The following is a 21,571-nucleotide window of genomic DNA, read 5'->3' on the forward strand; positions in this document are numbered from 1 at the left end:
CCACTGTTTAAGCCAGAGTGTAAGCTACCTTCCTTGATCTTTGTGAATTGGTTACTGCTTATTATCGATCTGATCTAACAGTGTCTCTCTTTGTCATGTATCATCATCCTCTATGGATGTTAGCGTCGTGCCAGATGGCAACATGCTGACGGAGTTGTTAGATCCCTACCCCAAGTCGATCGGCGATCAGTTAACGCATCCGACGGTTCAGATTTCATCGGCGGAACGGGAAGCTAGGGTGTTGAGGTATAGAGAGAAGAGAAAGAACCGAAAGTTCGAAAAGACGATTCGTTAATAAGATTATTGGGGGGCAATAAAATGTTTATTTTTGGCCAATAATAAGATTATTACGGGGAAATAATAAGATTATCGGGGATCAATAATAAGATTATTTATTTGGATAAACCTCCTAAAACTTTCAAAATTAAAAACATATTCATTTTTCACTAATTATTGATCCCTAATAAACTTGTTATTGGGGGGCAATAATGTGGTTATTGTGGGGCAATAATGTGATTATTGGGCGGTAATAATATGATTATTGGGGGGCAATAATATGAATACTGGGTATTATTGGCGGGCAATAAAATCAGACGCTGGATTCTGGATTTCCGGTCACCGGTCGCCGGAGTCCGCCACCGGAGTTAAGCAAGGTCTCCAATGACTTCTTTCTCTAAGTGACAAAGAAGGAGAGGGCAAAATTGTCCCAAAAATAAATAAAAATGAATAAAAAAAATACTTAATTGGGTATTAGGGAAATAATATCTTAGAGTGTTTGGGTAAGTGGGCAATCTCTTAGAGTGTTTGGGTAAGTAGGCAATTTTTAAACTAAAAATGAGTAAATGATCATTTCCCCATTGATACGCTCAAAGCAAGCGCATAATTTAACCCTGAAAACATCGTTAGTAGTATAAGCAAATAGGGATCGTTCTATTCCGGGGATTGAGGGTACACCTGTCATTGTCAAAAAAAACAAATAAAGAATTAAAATAATAAAGTAAAAAGTATTATGTACAAAAATAAAATAAAGAATAAAAATATATACAAGTTAATATAAAAAGGGGGGTTTTGAGATTATAGAATTGGAATTAAAATTAAATGAAATAAAGAAAGTGTAAAAACACATATACAAGGGTGGAACACAAGAAACAAAGATCAAAACTACAATCATATGAATGAAATCCAATTACAATTCCTATAGTTGATTATCTATGTCATGAGAAATAAGTTGACCATGTGAAACATTCGAAGCAAATGATTTCCCATATTTTACTTTCCTTGAATATTTAATCTAAGTGAAAGCACCTAAATTAAACCTATTGAACATGCAATCATAGTCTAGAAAACTAGCTAATCAAGAACACATTCAATGCATGAAGAACAAAGAAAGGATGTCAACCAAAGTGCACAACCTAGTATGAAAAAGTCCATCTATTTGCAATCCTCCTTAATTGATTTCGACTTTTGTCCAAAGCCTTTACTACTTAAATCTAGCACCAATTACATGCATATATCCTAAGTTGGCCATCAAAGAACACATACATATAAAAGTTTTCCATAATCCAAAATCAATTAAGCAATCTCACATAAGCAACATAAAAATCAACATAAAGAAATCACAATTTTTATTCAAACATAGAAATTGGGCTTAAACTTTGCCCTTAATGTTATTGTTAACTAGAAACAAATTCCTACGAAATTAAATAAGGAAAAAGAATGAATTACACCGTGAGTTGGAGATGGAGATGGAGTGCTTGAAACGTTGAAATCTTGAATCTTGGAAGCAAGCCTTCAAGGTGGACGATGGAGGATATGATATTCCCGGCTCCTTCTTCTTCTTCTTCTTCTTACTTGAAAACGCAGAATTTTGCAACTAGAGAATGGAGAGAAAAATGGAAAGGAAATGGAGAGACAAAGAAGATGGAATGGATGAAGGAATGTTTTTAGAGTGAGAGGAGAAGGTGTTTATATAGGGAAGAAAAAGAAGAGTGAAATGATAAATGGAAGAAAAATAATGAAAGTGGTTTGTAAAATATGGAAAAGATGGAGTAATGATGAAATGAAAGCAAGGCATGAAGGTGTAGAAGTATGGAAGTGATGATGATCTATTGGAGCAGAAAAATATATCCAAGGAAAAAGAGAAAAGCATCTAGCTTTCTTCATGTGGGTAGGAAACTTGAACATGTGGTGTTGAGCTGTTTTTAGATCAGTTTCTGCCCCTTTATTCCTTCAATTATTTCTCCAACAAGCATTCCCAATTTCACTATGACCTCTTCATAAAAAATGTTCCATTATGAGTGTAGATCACCCTGGTAAAATTTCAGATTTTTATTCCATGTGGTTGGGCCGAAAATGCTGCTGGACTCCTTACGGGTCCAGTTTTCCAGTTTTGCTTCTGCAGGAAATTGGGCTGATTGTTTGAAGGCCTTCCACTCAATTCTAGCTCTGGCACTCTTCATAAGAAACGATCCTTAGGATGTCTAGAATGGATCTGGAAAGTTTCAGCTCATTTGGAGTTCATTTGGTCAGGCGGCCGCTCCTTCTTCCTTGCTTGGCTTGGTTTCTCCTAGCCGGAGTAGGAAAATGTGTAAAATTGACATTTTAGTACATTTCCATTTTTCTCCACCATTTATAGGTAAGTGTGGACCTAATGCTCATTTCACCATCATTTACTCCAATGTACCTAAGAAAATAGAAATTGAGTTAAAAATCGATTCGTTAAGGAATTAACTAAGCAAAATGTGAGGAATTAACTATTAAAATACCACATTAAAATGCTCCTATCAAATTCCCCCACACTTAGCTTTTGCTAGTCCCTTAGCAAAATCAAAAACTAACAAACCAAAAAGACTATGACACAAAACAAAGAAACCAACGAAAAAAATGACTAAGTATGGAAACAAAAACACAAAGACTCAAAGAAACCAAAAACGTAAAACACAAAGCAAAACACAAAGAAAAAAAAAAACGTCACACATAAAAGAGTAAATTCAAAGACAAAGACCAAGATGTTGACATCACAAAGACCTCTATTGCCCTTTAACATATTGACTCAGAAATCTCTTACTTTCACAACACCAAGATTAGCACTCAACCAAGAATCAATGTTAAGCATTCGAGAGTTAATTAAAACATATGATCCACACATACACAAGTAGGACTTGGTTGTAACAATGGTGATGGGGTTTAGCTTAGCATGCTTCAGACAAGTATGATTCATATCCTCACAAGGTATATCCACTCTTTCTTCTCTCAGATCAAGGCAATGCTTAAAAGCTTATAATCACTCATTTATATGTGAGAGAACATATTTTAAGGCAGTCAAATAGCTCACATATATAAGAAACGAAAAGCACTTTGTGAATATAATTTTTTTTTCAAAAGATCTCATGAAGGATATCAACTACTTGCACGAATGGACCCAAGCCATAGGTTCAACTCTTGTAACTCATCTCCACATCAAAGGCTGTCCCATCTTAAGGATCAAGAAGGTCTTCTCAAAGGGTTGTAATGGGGCTAAGGCTCAAAGTTTTCAGAAATGAAAGGTATGGAATGTCAAAGTATCCTAAAAACCTAGCAGAGCTCATGCAGATGTAGAGAGACTTCTAGAAATCCACCAACTCAAAACGCCACACCCATAGAGGTAAAATAAAAGGGCTAATGTCTTCATGTTGGGCCCAACCTTCCTTCTAAACTTCCTTTGAACTCTAGTGAAATGGACAAAGGTCAAATTTTTCTGTAGTGGGCCTTCAATTCAAAGCAAACTCCAAAATCACTAAGTATGGGGGATGAAAGTCCATAAACATATATATTTTTTTTCTTTCTTTTTCTTTTTAGCCGTACACAATTTTTCTCTTTTCTTTTCATTTTTTCACGGCTTCAACATATCTTTTTCTTTATGGACAAGTCTATCCCCACACTTGAACTTTCACCTCTTCTCAATCTTCATCCTTAGCACCAAACCCATGTAGTATGTCTCAAAAGATAGCTCCACTAAGTTTTTAGAACAAAGGGTAGGATTATCACTATACTAAGGTTCAGGGGTTAAGGATTTTTAGGGTGATGAAAGAAAAGGCTTAATGTAGGCTCAAAGGGGTTTATCTAGGGGGGTCCCACGATGGGCACAAATGGGGACACAAGTTTATTTAGCAATGGTGGTAATTCCTAGAGAACCTCTATCCCTTCCAGAATCAGGGCCATGTATTGATATCACGTCTCAACAAGCACAAGAGCGAATTCTAGCATTCTCTAGTCAATTAAACTTAATCTATGGCAAGCAGTCAATCAAGATGAAAGAATAATGAGATCATCAAAACATCGCCAAGAAATTAAGAATATATTTTTCATTTCACTCCAAGAAAAAGGGACATGGTTCAATTATCTCACATGGATTTTATGAATCACAACTCATCTTAACATGCTCATATTCTGTACCAAGGTCATGCAATCCATATCCACTACAAGTGCATACATTTTTCATATATCTCAATTAACCAAAGAATACCATGTTAAAATCATCTCAATGTTGTGATCCTCTTTTAGCCTTAATTTCAGAGATATAAGCTCATCCTAGACAGTTAAAAGGGCATCCTATGACTCAAAAATAAAAACAAAGGACTAAGACTCAATAAATAAAATCAACGAAATTTTTTTAATTTTTGACATTTTTCGATTTTTTTGTATTTTCCAATATATATGACTCAAAATAAAAGACTCAAATATAAATCCCTTCCCCCACACTTAAATATTGCATTGTCCTCAATGTAATCAATCATAAGCATGCAATGAAACAAATAAGCATAGATAGAAGACATTTATGAAAATAAATCCTAAAATAAAAACAAAAGAGAAAAAATTAAAAAATAAAAAGAGATAGGGAAAGAGAAAGCAAATCTGTGTAGGCGGCTCCTCCACAGCTACGGTTGAAATGGGTTGCCTCCCATGCAGCGCTTAATGTTTAAAGTCTTTCAGCCTAGACTTGTACCTCCATTTACTCCTTTGGAGGAGCGGTATGCGGGCGAGTGGCAGCCTTCTTGCTGGTTTCAGCCTTCGGAGGAGGGTTCTGATGGAGTGACATAAATAAAAAAAAAACGGGGGAGGCAAGGTTCGAAACCTTAACCTGCTACACGAAACCTTTGTCCCCAACCACTGGAGCACAAGCTGTGCTTAATATAATGTGTACAAATTTTATACTTATTATGTCATAAACGAACATAATAAAAATAAACGAGAGGCGAGGTTCGAACCTCAGACCTCTTGTACACGAACTTTACACTCAACCACTCGAGCACGGCTGCTCACGTTATTATCCATACCAATCCTTTTATTTAAACCAACTGTTTCAACTGTTTCAACAATTCGGCACAAAACATCCAAGACTGTTGCAGAAACCCAGCCCAACTCATCCAAAACTGTTTCAGAAACTCGGCCCATCATGTCCAAAACTGTTTCTGAAACTCGGCCCATCAGGCCTCCACCCACAGCTACAGTGATGCCTTGATCCGAGACAGGCCCAAGTACGGCCCACTTGTGTCACGGCTTATCCCTTCCGTGATTTACGGCAGTCAAATCTGCTTTCGGCTACAGCTGTCTGCCACAGCGCCTCGAGATTCCCTCGGTCCCCTTACACGCTCTCCACGCGCCAACAACTTTTCCGGGTTTCAGGGCGACTTTAATCCAACGCGTAGAATGAATCACAGGAATCGTCCATCCAACGGTGGAGATCTGCTCACCTCGCTCTATAAATAGGTGCATTCTGAGGGCGCAACTGTTCACTCCAAAGGAACGAAAATCTCTCCTGAGTTCCAGCCCCTCTCTCCCAACTCTTCAGCTTTCCTCTTCTTTCAAAACTCAAAATATTTCTTCTTCGATTCAATCCTTCTCTTCTGATCTTCTCTCCCATCTAGTTGATTCAATCCCATCTTTCCTCTGAACTTTCAGATCTCCAACACACCATCATCATCCTTAATCCCTTTAACAACAACTCCTTCAAACACTCGACAACTTTACTCTTCGATCTTCACATCCCCTCAACCCATCACCATGGAACCACGAACTCTGCAACTGATGGAGCTACAAACCCAGCAACAAATCGAGGATGGAGGAAACAACCAAGCAGCCGGGAGTAATGCCAACACAGATTTCTGGCGAAGCCGTGCCAGGTGGGTTCCTACTCCAGATCAAATAAGGATCCTCAAGGATCTTTACTACGACAAGGGAGTTAAGCGCCCAACTACAGAGCATATTCACGAGATCTGTCTCCAGCTGAACCAGTATGGACATGTTGAGGGCAAGAACATTTATTTTTGGTTCCAGAATGTCAGGGCTCGAGAGAAGCAGATGAAGAGGTGCAATCAGGCTGCTCAAGTGCCCATGGGAACTAGTTCTCCTGGTACTGGTGGATCCATTGATCTCAATTTTGGGTCCACTGGTTCTACTGGTGCTGGTGGATCCATCGACATCAATTTTGGGCCAGCTGGTGGATCCATTGACATCAATTTTGGGTCCACTAGTTCTACTGATGATGGTAGATCCATTAATCTCAACTTTGGTTCCACCGATTCTACTGGTAATGAAGGATTTCTTGATTTAAATTTTGTTTCATATTCTTCCTCACACTTCAACACTAATACCAGTACAACTCTTTTGGCACAACAGGAGGACAAACATCCCTGCAACAACGAGGAGGAGATCACCAGGAGATTGAAACTCTTCCATTGTTCCCCATGCATGGTGAGGACATCTTGGGCATCATGAAGACTACTTCCGAGGGAGGTAGCGGTTATGGCGGTGGCTCTCACATTTCCCTTGAGCTCAGCCTCAACTCCTACAGAGATGCAGACATGGCTTAGTATAGAGTATTATTATTATTATTATTATTATTATTTTTTTTTTTTTTTTGTAAATAGCTGAAATTAATAAGACTGAATGAATGCATTTTTTTTTTTTTTTATTATTATTTTTTTTTTAAATTTTTTTTTTTTTATTATTATTTTTTTTTTTTTTTGTAAAAAGCTGAATTTAATAAGACTGAATGAATGCATTTTATTTTATTTTTATTTTTATTTTTATTTTATTTTTATTATTATTAAAAAATATAGGACTCAAAAATATTTATAGGACACAAAATGAAAGACAAAAATATTTATAGGATTCAAAATGAAAGACAAAAATATAAATCCCTTCCCCCACACTTAAATATTGCATTATCCTCAATGTAATCAATTAAAAGCATGCAATGAAATAAGTAAGCATATAGGGATGGAATTTACGAAAATAACTACTAAAACAAAAAGAAAATGGAGGAGTAAAAGGGGAAGAGAAAGCAAATCTGATTATATTCTGAATTGGGTTGCCTCCCAAGCAGCGCTTGTATTTTACGTCTTGCAGCCAGACGGTACCTACATTAAATAAAGTTAGTAACTTAATATTAACAAAGAAATACAAAAAAAATATAAACAAGTAACTATGAATTACAAACTACAAGTATAATTAACAAGTATTTTGTACACAAGACACAAGTTAGGTACACAAGTGAGTAAAAAAAAAACATGAAAAATATTTACACAAATGTTTTTTTTTTTTTTTTTTTTTACCTTAGTGTATCACAACATTTTGTTACATTTTCTTTTGTCATAAATATTATTGATATCAAATCTAATTCCAAGCGGTAAATCAAGTGGACATGCGGCCCAAGTATAGTCGCCTAGACACAAAGTCCCTCCTACATCCGTTGGGCAACCTTACTGAAATGGCCAGGTAGGGGAGGACGAACACGAGAGGAAAAATCCATTTTGGCATGAGCTAGGCCCATTTGTAAGCACTTCTGGATTCAAAAACCCGTCATGAACGTTGTCCCCTTCCTAGACACCATCTCACATAGGATATTCTTACTAGGATGTAAAAGGTCCTAAGTGTGTTAGACAGTTCAATGAATGTTAATAAAGGCCGCCCTCAACCTTAAGGGACCTGAACTAGGTACCAATAAGGGGTTTAGGCCAATATTAATAAACACGACTTCACCTATTCCTTCTTTAATTTACAACTCACAATTAAACTCGTATTCAACAATATAAAAAAAACAACCTAGTTAATTTAAACTAAGTTTCAAACAGTTTATATACAATAATTATAAACAAAAACAAGTGATTTTTCAATTCCCCGGCAACGGCGCCAAAAATTGATACGCTCAAAGCAAGCGCATAATTTAACCCTGAAAACATCGTTAGTAGTATAAGCAAATAGGGATCGTTCTATTCCGGGGATTGAGGGTACACCTGTCATTGTCAAAAAAAACAAATAAAGAATTAAAATAATAAAGTAAAAAGTATTATGTACAAAAATAAAATAAAGAATAAAAATATATACAAGTTAATATAAAAAGGGGGGTTTTGAGATTATAGAATTGGAATTAAAATTAAATGAAATAAAGAAAGTGTAAAAACACATATACAAGGGTGGAACACAAGAAACAAAGATCAAAACTACAATCATATGAATGAAATCCAATTACAATTCCTATAGTTGATTATCTATGTCATGAGAAATAAGTTGACCATGTGAAACATTCGAAGCAAATGATTTCCCATATTTTACTTTCCTTGAATATTTAATCTAAGTGAAAGCACCTAAATTAAACCTATTGAACATGCAATCATAGTCTAGAAAACTAGCTAATCAAGAACACATTCAATGCATGAAGAACAAAGAAAGGATGTCAACCAAAGTGCACAACCTAGTATGAAAAAGTCCATCTATTTGCAATCCTCCTTAATTGATTTCGACTTTTGTCCAAAGCCTTTACTACTTAAATCTAGCACCAATTACATGCATATATCCTAAGTTGGCCATCAAAGAACACATACATATAAAAGTTTTCCATAATCCAAAATCAATTAAGCAATCTCACATAAGCAACATAAAAATCAACATAAAGAAATCACAATTTTTATTCAAACATAGAAATTGGGCTTAAACTTTGCCCTTAATGTTATTGTTAACTAGAAACAAATTCCTACGAAATTAAATAAGGAAAAAGAATGAATTACACCGTGAGTTGGAGATGGAGATGGAGTGCTTGAAACGTTGAAATCTTGAATCTTGGAAGCAAGCCTTCAAGGTGGACGATGGAGGATATGATATTCCCGGCTCCTTCTTCTTCTTCTTCTTCTTACTTGAAAACGCAGAATTTTGCAACTAGAGAATGGAGAGAAAAATGGAAAGGAAATGGAGAGACAAAGAAGATGGAATGGATGAAGGAATGTTTTTAGAGTGAGAGGAGAAGGTGTTTATATAGGGAAGAAAAAGAAGAGTGAAATGATAAATGGAAGAAAAATAATGAAAGTGGTTTGTAAAATATGGAAAAGATGGAGTAATGATGAAATGAAAGCAAGGCATGAAGGTGTAGAAGTATGGAAGTGATGATGATCTATTGGAGCAGAAAAATATATCCAAGGAAAAAGAGAAAAGCATCTAGCTTTCTTCATGTGGGTAGGAAACTTGAACATGTGGTGTTGAGCTGTTTTTAGATCAGTTTCTGCCCCTTTATTCCTTCAATTATTTCTCCAACAAGCATTCCCAATTTCACTATGACCTCTTCATAAAAAATGTTCCATTATGAGTGTAGATCACCCTGGTAAAATTTCAGATTTTTATTCCATGTGGTTGGGCCGAAAATGCTGCTGGACTCCTTACGGGTCCAGTTTTCCAGTTTTGCTTCTGCAGGAAATTGGGCTGATTGTTTGAAGGCCTTCCACTCAATTCTAGCTCTGGCACTCTTCATAAGAAACGATCCTTAGGATGTCTAGAATGGATCTGGAAAGTTTCAGCTCATTTGGAGTTCATTTGGTCAGGCGGCCGCTCCTTCTTCCTTGCTTGGCTTGGTTTCTCCTAGCCGGAGTAGGAAAATGTGTAAAATTGACATTTTAGTACATTTCCATTTTTCTCCACCATTTATAGGTAAGTGTGGACCTAATGCTCATTTCACCATCATTTACTCCAATGTACCTAAGAAAATAGAAATTGAGTTAAAAATCGATTCGTTAAGGAATTAACTAAGCAAAATGTGAGGAATTAACTATTAAAATACCACATTAAAATGCTCCTATCACCCATGTGATGTGACAATTCATCAACCCAAAATGACCCAATTACTCTGGGTCTCCGGTGGCGTATCCCATACAAACCTCAACATCCGAATACATTAAAGCATCCAACACCGTATTACCCAATTGGGTCGCCACACCCATATATGGTCAAGCAAAAGTGTCACATGATAGTTCAAGACCACGTAATAATTCATTAATTCCTCAAACCGTAGATAGTTTGGTACTTTATGCGTTTTAAATTATCTTCTCAAAATAATTTTCTTCCTTTTTTCTTTTCTGAACCCTTTCTGGACTACGGAGCTGAAGAGTCCATCACTCTTTGGGTCTCTCTCCCCTAAGCCCAATATTGACTCCGTTTATTGAATCCGATCCGAAGTACACCTTTGTTTTTGTTTTTAACCCCAACGCCGCGACGCAGAGAGAGAAAGCAACTCCAATTTTTACTTTTCTCTCTCTTTCTTTCTCGCTCACAACTGGGGCACGAACGAAACGAAACGAAACGAACGAACGAAGACTCCACTTTGGTCTTGCAAAGTCCTTCCCAACCGAAATTCAAATCCCCCTTCCAGGCTTCCCCTCTCAATTAGGGTTAGGGTTTCCCAAACTCCGCCAAGCTGGATAGGTACAGAGTAGACCGCTATGGCCACAACAACGACGACGACGCCCCTGACTACCGTCGTCCCTCTCTCTTCTCCGACGCCCCCGTCAACCCTCAGCCCCACCTCCCTCGCCGCAGCCCCCCTAACTACCGCGGCGCCGGCGCCGCCCGTGGCTTCGACAGTCCGCCTCTTCACTCTCCCGCAGGAGGATTCCAGCCATTGATGCCCGCCGCCGGTGCCGGAGGGTTTCGCCCTTCCCACCCCGACCCTCCGCCGCTCTCCGGTCAGAAACGAGGCCATCCTTTCTCTGCCCGTGGTGGCTCTCCAGGTCTGTGAGAATGAAATTTATCTCTGCTGCTTCTGTTAACCACGGTTGCGTTGACTTAGTTACTCAAATTTAAGATAGGTTATATATTACTGCAGTAAATGCTAGGATAGTTAATCTCATTGACTCGTTGATAATCCTACTTAATACATACATTGAATGCTTGTTTTCCTTTGTATAGAATCTTGCTGCAAGTTTGTGCTTATGTATTGCATTTCAGATCGTTTTGATAGAGGAGGGTTTGCCAAGCTTTTCGTTGGATCAGTTCCGAGGACAGCCACTGAGGGAGAGGTAAGTCGGTCTAGATATTGTAGTTTACAGACCTTTTGATCAAGGAATTGTGTATGATTAACTCTAGACTTTTATCTAATGTAGATTCGCCCTTTGTTTGAAGAACATGGAGAAGTGGTAGAGGTTGCGCTGATCAAAGACAAGAAAACAGGACTGCAGCAAGGTATGTGACTGTGGTAATTTTGTGATGTAATGGTGATTGGTAATATCTTATTTCAGGTACTCTGAGAGGCAGATGGGAACAACTGAAAGCTCATCTTTCATCTCAGTTTGTTTTTGCAACAAGTTTCGGACTTGTTGGTTTTGGTTGCAACCTTTTTATCATGTCCTTCCTCTCAAAGACGAAGAAAGACAAGACATGTAAACCCACTAGAAACCAGTTTTGGAATAGCAGTTGGGATCTTGGAAGGCACTTAGGTCCTGCCCTTGGGATAGCGGCTGCAGAAGTGGGGGCATTACCCAGCAAATTATTTGTAATGGGAGTGTCTGTTGCCATTTTCCAACTGTAGCTTGTTTCTGTTAGGATGTTTAGGGAGTGCCTCTGTTGTACAAAAAATGACTCAACAAATACATGGATTATTGCTTTTGAATAGTATTAATCACAATGTAATTTGGAGCATCTTTTTGGTTCGTTCCTTATCTGGTTGAACCTGGGAGAGCTTTGTTTGAATGACTTGGAATGTCATGTGTCACTTTATGAGATTAACAGTATGTGATGGATCTAAAGTTGGATGGCCTGTGAGAGATGGATGATTATTGGATGAATGGATGTTGTGAGTTTGTTAGTTTTATGCCTTTCACTATCTGAGTTTCACTTATTGTTGTGATGCTCGTACAATGGGTATTTCTATATGGTGAATGTATGCCTCCGTCTTTGTTTACATTCATTTAAGTTAGTTTAGTCTTTTTGCTTGGCTATGATGTGGCACTGGCTTTTTTCTGGTACATGGTCCCAGGTGATTGAGTTTGGAAACTTACATCCTTTCTTTTGGAGCCGGCTCACGTTGAGACTGTTATGTTGAAAGACTTGACTCTTTTATGATACTGATGAACGACCAACCGTACCAAAAATGTGATTGTGTGTTAATCTTATTTGAACCAGAAACTCCTGAATTCATGCAGAATATGCATTGGATAACCGTGCTAGTGTACCCTTACGTGAGTAGTGAATGCTGAGTCATTTTCAGTACGGGATTATGCTTGTGTTGGCTTGCGCGTGGTTATTGATACATAGAACGTGCACTGGCAAAAGCATTTTATTTGGTCTTGTTAGTTTCTTTGTTGGTTTTGTGTCTTTTCTTGTAGTGCAACTTGATGGAAGTTCGAGGTATTTCAGGTTAAAGTTCAACTGGGTTGTCTAGGTTCTGGAATCCTGTCTAGTTGGATGTTTACAATTCCCTAACTTACTGTGCGCCTGATCCCAGGTGGTAGAGGCCACCGACCAAGTATGGTCTGTGTTTGATCAGTGTTTATAGTTTTCTTACAGTGGCTTCTCTTATCTTGATTCTTACGTGAGTAGTGAATGCTGAGTCATTTTCAGTACGGGATTATGCTTGTGTTGGCTTGCGCATGGTTATTGATACATAGAACGTGCACTGGCAAAAGCATTTTATTTGGTCTTGTTAGTTTCTTTGTTGGTTTTGTGTCTTTTCTTGTAGTGCAACTCGATGGAAGTTTGAGGTATTTCAGGTTAAAGTTCAACTGGGTTGTCTAGGTTCTGGAATCCTGTCTAGTTGGATGTTTACAATTCCCTAACTTATTGTGCGCCTGATCCCAGGTGGTAGAGGCCACCGACCAAGTATGGTCTGTGTTTGATCAGTGTTTATAGTTTTCTTACAGTGGCTTCTCTTATCTTGATTCTTACATCTCTTGTATAAATGTATGCAAATGTTGATAGAACTTTCTTTCAGTGTTGAATGTTGCTCATAATCTTCCTTTTTGATGGTGGTTATCTTGAGTTGAAGTGTCTTTTTATATATTTTTTTTCCTTCTGTTTATGGGATGTGAAGTATAAGGATTTCGGCGTATGGGTGAATAGATATTTTGGTTTCTTTGTTTGCCAATCTTCAGCTATGTGAATCAGGCTGATTTATGTGAAAGCCTATGAGATATTTGGTGAAATTAGTGATGGAGATGTAGGTGGTGGTATCTGTCTTGTATGACGTATCTGAACACTTTTGGTGGTTAATGGTGGCATCATTGTGTTAAGTTCTTTTCAGGGGAGATAGTTAGTTGTCTATTTTATCTTCAATTATTATTATCATCGATTTATGTCAAGGATTACCACCTAGAATAGTAGGATAGAGGAGCCTTGTTGGCTTAACTCAGAGATCTGACTGGTTATGTGAGCTAGGAGGTGGCAGTTTCAAAATACACCCACAAGTTTCTGCTACATAAGTTTGGCTACCATCAGGTACCCTTGAGGTAGAGTGGGAAAACCTGTGTTTGTTGAGCCCTGTGATGATTGTTTTAGACTATTCCTTGTAGAGTGCCTCATCTTGGATCAGGACTTGTTCCCCTCAGTTGGGTATTTTACATCACTTTTCTCAGTGTTTATGTTGATAGATAGTTTTGGGCAAACGAAGTGATATAAGCAGTTGCATTTATGATTGGGTGCTCTTCTGAGGTCAAACTTTTACTGATTTGCTGAATTTAATTCGGTGTAGTATGGTGTGTCACATGAAACTGCTTAGTTATAAGTCTAGCTGGTGTAGGCAACAAGTGTGGTTGGCTGTTTTCTTAGGATATTCTTTCTAGGGTTGCCTTTTGCAGTGAAATGGGTGTGATTTGACGTTCATCCATCTCACGTAACCTTTTGAATAATGGGGTGTTTTGATTATACATGTTGGTATGATGTATATGCAGGTATTTATTCTGACTAGAGGACAATGATCTTGGAATCAAAGTAAACTGTATAGCGATTTGTTTAGCATTTTGGTCTTTTTTTTTGGCTATCAAGCTTCCCATTATGAGCCAAATGAGGAAGCTTATGGTAGAATATGTGGTCAGAATCCTTGTATATGTAGCTTTTCCATATAGCTAATATTATCTTGGTTGCTTACTATGTTCTTGTTAGCACATCAATATTATTTAGGGGTTGTTTGCCTGATTTCTTGAATTTAATTAGATTTGGCATGGTGGATTAAAGTGCATAGTTTTGAGATATAGAATGAAAAGTGTCGTTGGCGTTTTCCTAGAGAATGTTTGTTTCTAGGGTTGCTTTTGCTGTAAAACGCATGGGAATATTCATTCATCTCTGGATTCATGCTACTTTCTGTTGAGTGGTGTGCTTTGATGGTATATACATGTTGGGGTTTGATGTGTATGTCTGTGAAGTTATTCCGTTAGAGGGTCAATGATCCTGAAATAATAGCTGAACTGTACACTGTTTTGTTTTGATTTCTTGATCATCTATTGACTCCTCAAGCTTCCAATCTTTATGAGCCAAATTTGGGATATGAGAAGGTTTTGGAAAAATCTGATCTATGAAGCCTTGTTTTTGTACTTCTTCCATTATCATACCCTTGTGAATGAGTTGGCGACATTGTTGAATGGAAATCTTGTTTGTAATGGTATTTTTCTGGTATTTGAAAGAAGAGAAAAATAATGATGACTTTTGTACTCAAAGTGTCATCTAGTATTTTTCTTGCACTGATGAAAAGCTCACTCTTTACGGAATGAGTAATGGTCTTTCATAGGTTTTTTTAACAATTATTTCTTGTCTAGTAATATGATATTGAGATGCTTAATTATGGGTCTGGGGTTGTTTCTATAGGTGTGTCATAAGGTTTGAGTACTTATATCTGTATATAAATTTCACCTGTTGGACGTTCTCCCTTCTTTTGGGAGTGCAGGTGCTTAGGAATACATAGTGTGTTACATGATTACTGCTGATTCTTTGAAATGGTTGTTTTGACGCTTTTTTAATGTGAATATATCTCTATGTGAACCTAGCTGCTTATTTGTGACATTTTCATAGGGGTGTAAGTTGCATGCAGGTTGTTGTTTTATTAAATATGCAACCTCAGAAGAAGCTGATAGGGCCATTAGAGCTTTGCATAATCAACATACTCTTCCTGGGGTGAGTTTTCTTACTGTTTGATTTTCAACGTCAGTGTAACTAGTCTATAGTTGATTCACATACTTTGTGTTCCAGGGAGTAGGTCCTATCCAAGTCAGATATGCTGATGGGGAACGAGAACGCCTTGGTAATTGTCATCTTGATGTGGACGTTTTTATCAGTTCTTATGTGCAAATTTTATCAATGACAGCTTTCCTTTTTACCAAACCTTTCTTTCTAAATACTAAATATGTAGCTCAAATTGTCAACCAAATACCTGTCTAGAGTTTTGCTGACCCACTTCTGAAAAAGACAGACAACACTGTTGTGCTTGATCCTCCTTGCTCTCTTAAACCCTTTCACTATCAGTGATCTTTCCATTTAATTTTTTTTATCAAAGTACATGGCGGAAAAACTTTATATTTCGTCTCTCTGGGTTTGCACACATCTATGATATTGTCTTTTCTAATTTTTCTGTTGTTTGTAATAATTCCTTTAATGGTAGGTGCAGTTGAGTACAAACTGTTTGTGGGCTCACTGAACAAACAAGCTACGGAAAAGGAAGTTGAGGAAGTATGTTGTACGCGAACTATCTGTTATTTTTTAGTATTAGTAGTTCCCAGCATACTTTTATGAAGATGAAAGAGTTTCTCATTAGTAACTTATTTTACATTCAAGTAAAGACAATATAACTCTTGCTTTGATGGACTTCTGGTCAATTTGTGAAACTGCAAGCAAGCACTCTTAATTCTTCTGGAAGTTCTTTTGGAAAATAAAACAAATTTATAGAAGCTGTTAAAAAGATCATTAACTGGTTTCCTTTTGCAGATTTTTTCACCATATGGTCTAGTTGAAGATGTTTACCTCATGCGTGATGAATTGAAGCAGAGTCGTGGTATGCTTTCTAGTCCTATTTATTTCGCAATATAGAGATAGCTTTTGTAGATTTAAGGAAGGCTTTATGCCGTGTGATGTTTTGTATGTTAAATGTTATCCACTGATGTATTGGTAATCTGGTCTTTACTCTATTCGTACTCATAAAAAAATGTGCATTGTATTTCACAGATAGTTATTTTCATATTACTGAATAAGTGATGTTTTTAAATTGAATTACATGCTTGTAGAGAAGTTATGAGTTGATAAATTTCTTTGTTTCATGTACTTTTTCAAGAATAAGACTGGGTCTTTGAAATAGCTTGGCTTGGATTGTTGATTTTTGCACATACTTTAACTGTATTCTTTCTTTTGTCACTCCACTATAGTCATACTATAGCTTATTTCCACTTTTAATAACATAAGTATGTCTTTTAGGATGTGGATTCGTTAAGTATTCCCGCCGAGATATGGCGTTGTCAGCAATAAATGGTCTAAACGGGCGCTACACTATGAGAGTGAGTATTTTTCTTTTGTCCTTTTGGTTTTCTTGAATTTTGTCTCCTTCATAATAACTTAGTAATATTTTGCTACATTTCGAGTTATCAAAGGCTATTCAATACTAAAGCGACATGTTTATGTTCTTTCCCCAGGGTTGTGAGCAACCACTAACTGTCCGGTTTGCTGATCCTAAAAGGCCTAGGCCTGGAGAATCAAGGTTTTCCCCTCTTCATGCCTTTGTCTTCTTCTATTTTCTTAAAGGCTTCTCTATATTCTTCAGGCACTGGTTAGGTTGTGTTGAAGAATAAATTTTGGCTTCGATCTAATTGTTTGCTGGACGTGTAAAGTTATCCTCAATGTTGCCCAAAAAAGGTCCTAATTGTTTCTGGATTTTCTCTTGTTTAGGGGTCCTTCTTTTGGAGGTCCAGGTTTTGGTCCTCGGTTTCAAAGCCCAGGGGCCAGGTAATTTGCCTTCCATTATCTGCATATTTTGGTGAAGTTGGTCCATTCTGTCCTCATTTCCATATTGTAGTTATTTACATACTTTGCTATTCACTTCCTCCAACCAGACCAGTACCTAACTTTGGTGATCCTACGAGTGATCAAATTCCAACCAATGCTTGGCATCCAATTAGTCCACCAAACTTGGTGCCATCCCCCAATCCTGGTATTCGTGGCTTCGGGGCCCATTTGCTTCCTAGGTCTGGAGACATGGGACCCTTTAATTCGGTAAGAAGAATTGAAGCCCATTTGTTTCATGATTCTATTTCTCAAATTGTAAATAAAGATCTGAATTGCTGGTTTTTTTTTTTCTAGAATTTTGTGTCTTTTATGGCGAATGATTTGAATTTCGGTATTTTTGGGGTTCATTAACACACCTACAAAAGTCATCTAGTATTTGACATGTGTTCGTTGACTGAATTGTAAATTATGTGATCTTTTGGCATTCACAATGACAAAATTGTCATCTTTACCTGAAGCTATAATAGGGTTCATGTATGTGTGCCAATTTTTTGTTTTGTTTTCATGTTTGACATGACGTTAGATTCTTTTATATTTACATGCTTTTTGTTTATAGTTTTAAAACTCTGCTTATTATTTACTCCTCAAATTTCTAGGGCGGCCATGGCAGCTCTGTAGAGGGTCCTCATCCTGTGATGGCAGTTTCATCTCAAACAACACAGCAGGTATGGGTGACTGGAGTTTATTTCAAGTAGCATGTTACTCGAAACAATGATCTTTGAACTTACGTTGTATTCTGGAGTCCAAAATAATGATCTCCTATTGTAATTTTCAGAATCTTAACCAGTCGATGCCACATATGGGCCAGCAAATTTCCCCATTACAGAAGCATAATCAGTCACCTCAGCATTTGCCGCCTTCCCTTCATCAGCACCCTCAAACTCCAGCACCCTACGCACTCACACAAACAGCACGGCAGGTTGGTCAACCACAGCTTCCTCCTTCTGCTGGCCAAACACCATTTAATCAAGCTTTACCATCACAAAGGTTACATGGGTTGGGCGGACAGCTGTCGGCCTCTCAGCCTGAGGTCCAGCAGAATGCATCATCTGCTCCTGCATTACCAACCCTTTTGAATATCAACTTAAAATCCCATTCGATGTCCGCAACAAATCAACAGCAACGTCCTTCTGCTCCTGTTCAACAACAACTTCAAACGCTTCAGCAGTCTCCTTCTCAGTTAGCTCAGATGCTGTCGCAACAGACACAAACTTTGCAGGCAAGCTTTCAATCGTCTCAGCAGGCGTTCTCGCAGCTGCAACAACAGGTGCAGCAAATGCAACCATCAAATCAGGGTCTGTCGCTGCATCAGACTTCCCAGTCCAATAAACAGCAGCAGGTATTTGATTACATTCTATGATTTGATTTTTCTTTTGTATGAATATGTGGTAATTGGATGGTCCAGCTGTGCTACCATGAATTTGTTGATTCGGAGCTATTCTTTCATGGTCTTGCCTTAGTTGCTTAAGTCGATCAATTGCATGAGCAGTGACTCAACAACTGCTGAAACAGTTATTTTGATTGCATGCATGAGTGAAGTTGGAACTTTGTTTTGGCTTGGGATGTACAGTGCGGCTCATAGCTGGTGGATATTGACTGTTGCATGCATGTCTCCCAGGGATAACAATTTCTTGCCTATCAACGTGATAAATATTTAAACCTGGCTGATGCTGATATAAGATATGTTAATTATTTGTCAAAGTAGAAGTATTCTACTATCTTTGCATCTACGGAAGGCTTCTGTCCTGTGATGTTTATTTGCTTCTGATCATCTTTACCAACTCTTGGATTTTGCTTGTGATCCTCTTTACCAACTCTAAGATTATATGCTGAATAGTATATTGTTCTGCAGTCTCAATGGAATGGAATAGTACCACAGACAGTTGCAAATACCCCTGCTACAACACCAGCTGCAGATGTGCTTTCAGCCACATCTGTTGCTCCTGCTATACCTGTAACAAACCAGACTATAACTCCTGCAAAATGTATTTGGACAGAGCACACCTCCCCGGATGGATACAAGTACTATTATAATAGTGCAACTGGTGAAAGCAGGGTAAGAAATTTGTCAATAGGATTCCTTGTTCTTGGCCTTTTAACTGCAATGTTACTGATTCTGCTAATATGCACTTGCAGTGGGAAAAACCTGCCGAACTTGCATTGTTTGAGCAACAGCAGCACCACCAAAAGACATCAGTTCAGCAGCCTCAGACCCCTTCACTACCTCAAAATGTATCTGCGCAGCAGCAAGCTTCTCAAACACAACAGATGCATCTTCAATCTCATCTTCATCCACAGCCTCGGCCCAATCTTCAGTCTCAACAGCCATCTTTGTCTTCAACGGTTAGTGTTTCCTCGTGCTTTCTGAAATGAAAAGATTAAATGCCAAAACTCATTACTAACTCATCAGTTCTGAATTCCAGTACCAGGCTTCTGGAATTGTAGGCCAACAAAATGCTCAGGTAAATTCTGATTCACTGCGAAAATTTCATATTCAGAAAATATTTGCAATGGCATAGTGAAATGGTGCCTTGGACTTCCAAATAAGATATTTTGTCTTCTTTTTGAGTCTGAACAGTAGATATCTCTATGCGTACCAAGTTGTAGCTAGGTGCTATACGTAGATCTTACTCCATGTTGTCAAAGCTCTGTATTCTGTGTATATTTCAGGTGGTTACACTGAACAACTCGCATTATATGCACTCATATGTAAATGTTTTCTATTTTTGTGTTTTGTGTCTCCAGGACTTCGGATTTTCAAAGTTACCCCCAACAACCAGCTCAGTTAGTGATCCTCGCTTCCAACAGGTATTAATGTTCCAATTTTATGTCCTTGGTTTCTTTTGTGTATCAGAAATTAATTTTTTGGTTTGTTTCTGCTCCAGGGGCTTCATTCTGCTCAGGAATGGATGTGGAAGAACAAGCCAACAGGTTCTATTTAATTTTTCTGATCCTGCTTTATGTTCCCCTTAAAACCATGGGCTTTACTGCTTCATTTATGGTATACATTAAAGCTGCTTGATTATTTCATCTGTAGCGTCATATGTGTTGAGGGTTGCCTCTCTTTTTGTTACTTTTTACCCCTGTTAATATGGTGAAATATTTTGACGTCCAGGTGCTTGAAGTGGTTGAGCAGAGTTCAAGGTGTCACATGGGCATAGGAATTGATGCTTGGAGAGAGGTAGATGAAGGAGAGGGTGTTGTCGTTGTCATCAATCTTGATAGCAAGGCAGTAAGGTCTTTGAGCTTGAAAATGCCAAATTGGATTTATGAGGGGAATATTTCCTTCAGGCATTCGGTTTCTTTTGCATGAGCTTCGACTGTTTATAGTTACTGGCTCGCTAAGTTAAACACTTGTGCCATAGTATTGGGCAAGAAATTGCCTGAAATGAGTTGTAGGATGTAACTCTCGTGTAACATAGAATCTAACAGTGGTAATATCTAGTATAGCTGTATTAAGAAGGCAGGTTGGCAATTCATTGAAGGGCTGCATGCCTTTCAATTTTTCCAGACATTGAGAATTGCCAGTTGCCCCACCCTTTGAGGAAATCAGTCTCATTCGAAGTTCCAAAAAGAAAATCCAACCATGATGACGCTTCTTAGTTTTCCCTAATTAAAGCCTACTGAAAGTAAGAAACCTGTGGCCCCAAAACCTGCAGAGAGTGGCAAAGAGAAAAGTGTGTTGACAACATTTTAGGCATTAGCTAGGTTTATCTTATCGATGACTAGTTGAAGGCAAATGGGTAGTGTCTTTTGAGTTAAATCTCCAAGAATACGCAATAAGAAGCTTTTCACATAAGCAAGGTTGTACACTCGTACCTATTCAGTGTGGTCTGACGTTTTTACATTTACATGCAACTTTGGTGATCATTTGCCATCAAAATTGAATAAACGAGTTCACCAATTAAGGTCAATCCTGGTAATCTGCTATACAACTATACAAGGCTATAGGAGCCATCTTCCTTACTGCTAAGGAACAAGCACCTAGTTGGTTTTATGGTATTTTTCTCCCCAGTGATAGATTAGGTCCCATTTTATAAATCTAAATACCTATACTTGGCCTCTTTACTTGAATGCGTTGGATGCTGCCTGCATGAATATGTGGTGGGAGTGTGGGAACAACCGGCCATTCCTACATTGATCAAACCAAGTTTCTCAAACACAATAGCTGCATCTTCAACCTCAGCTTCCGACCACCTTCAGCCTAAACTGAACTTACAACAGCCATATTTGTCTTCAATATTGGTCAGTGTTTCCTTGTGATTTCGGAAATGAAAGATTTGCTTTGCATGAC

The 21,571-nt window shown here is 37.9% G+C and overlaps 1 protein-coding gene, 1 long non-coding RNA gene and 1 pseudogene across 4 annotated transcripts; 2 read left to right on the forward strand and 1 right to left on the reverse strand.

Moving 5' to 3' along the window:
• The window catches only part of LOC133711239 (zinc finger protein CONSTANS-LIKE 4-like), a 1,845-nt pseudogene extending 1,550 nt beyond the window's left edge, over positions 1-295 (forward strand).
• Positions 296-797: 502 nt separating this feature from the next.
• LOC133712177 (uncharacterized) lies at positions 798-10,100 on the reverse strand. Its single transcript, XR_009847218.1, has 3 exons — positions 9,048-10,100; positions 1,726-8,276; positions 798-954 (listed from the first exon to the last, which is right to left on the reverse strand). It is a non-coding gene; the product is annotated as an uncharacterized LOC133712177 (long non-coding RNA).
• A 419-nt stretch (positions 10,101-10,519) lies between these two features.
• Positions 10,520-20,826, forward strand: LOC133708230 (flowering time control protein FCA). 3 transcript variants are annotated; one of them, XR_009845671.1, is made up of 19 exons: positions 10,520-11,033; positions 11,251-11,321; positions 11,406-11,484; positions 15,320-15,402; positions 15,478-15,529; positions 15,887-15,954; positions 16,210-16,276; positions 16,693-16,772; positions 16,908-16,972; positions 17,161-17,217; positions 17,325-17,484; positions 17,874-17,942; positions 18,053-18,616; positions 19,130-19,333; positions 19,414-19,620; positions 19,701-19,739; positions 20,023-20,085; positions 20,163-20,278; positions 20,393-20,826. XR_009845671.1 is itself a non-coding variant. In XM_062133689.1 (19 exons), exons 1-19 carry the CDS (start codon positions 10,928-10,930, stop codon positions 20,398-20,400), a joined length of 2,088 nt encoding a protein of 695 aa, XP_061989673.1. In that variant the 5' UTR covers positions 10,520-10,927; the 3' UTR covers positions 20,401-20,826. The 3 variants fall into 3 exon arrangements, 1 of the variants encoding a protein (XP_061989673.1); XR_009845672.1 differs by having other exon boundaries at positions 15,893-15,954; XM_062133689.1 differs by having other exon boundaries at positions 20,163-20,208.
• The last annotated feature ends 745 nt before the right edge of the window (positions 20,827-21,571 follow it).

The sequence above is a fragment of the Rosa rugosa genome, chromosome 5, assembly GCF_958449725.1.
Source record: "Rosa rugosa chromosome 5, drRosRugo1.1, whole genome shotgun sequence".
Taxonomy (NCBI): Eukaryota; Viridiplantae; Streptophyta; class Magnoliopsida; order Rosales; family Rosaceae; genus Rosa; species Rosa rugosa.

Coding starts and splice junctions, on each gene's coding strand:
- LOC133708230 (XM_062133689.1), top strand. CDS start 10,928: ATGCCCGCCGCCGGTGCCGGAGGGTTTCGCCCTTCCCACCCCGACCCT. Junction 19,334..19,413: donor GTGCAACTGGTGAAAGCAGG/GTAAGAAATTTG, acceptor ATGCACTTGCAG/TGGGAAAAACCTGCCGAACT. Junction 19,621..19,700: donor AGCCATCTTTGTCTTCAACG/GTTAGTGTTTCC, acceptor TCTGAATTCCAG/TACCAGGCTTCTGGAATTGT.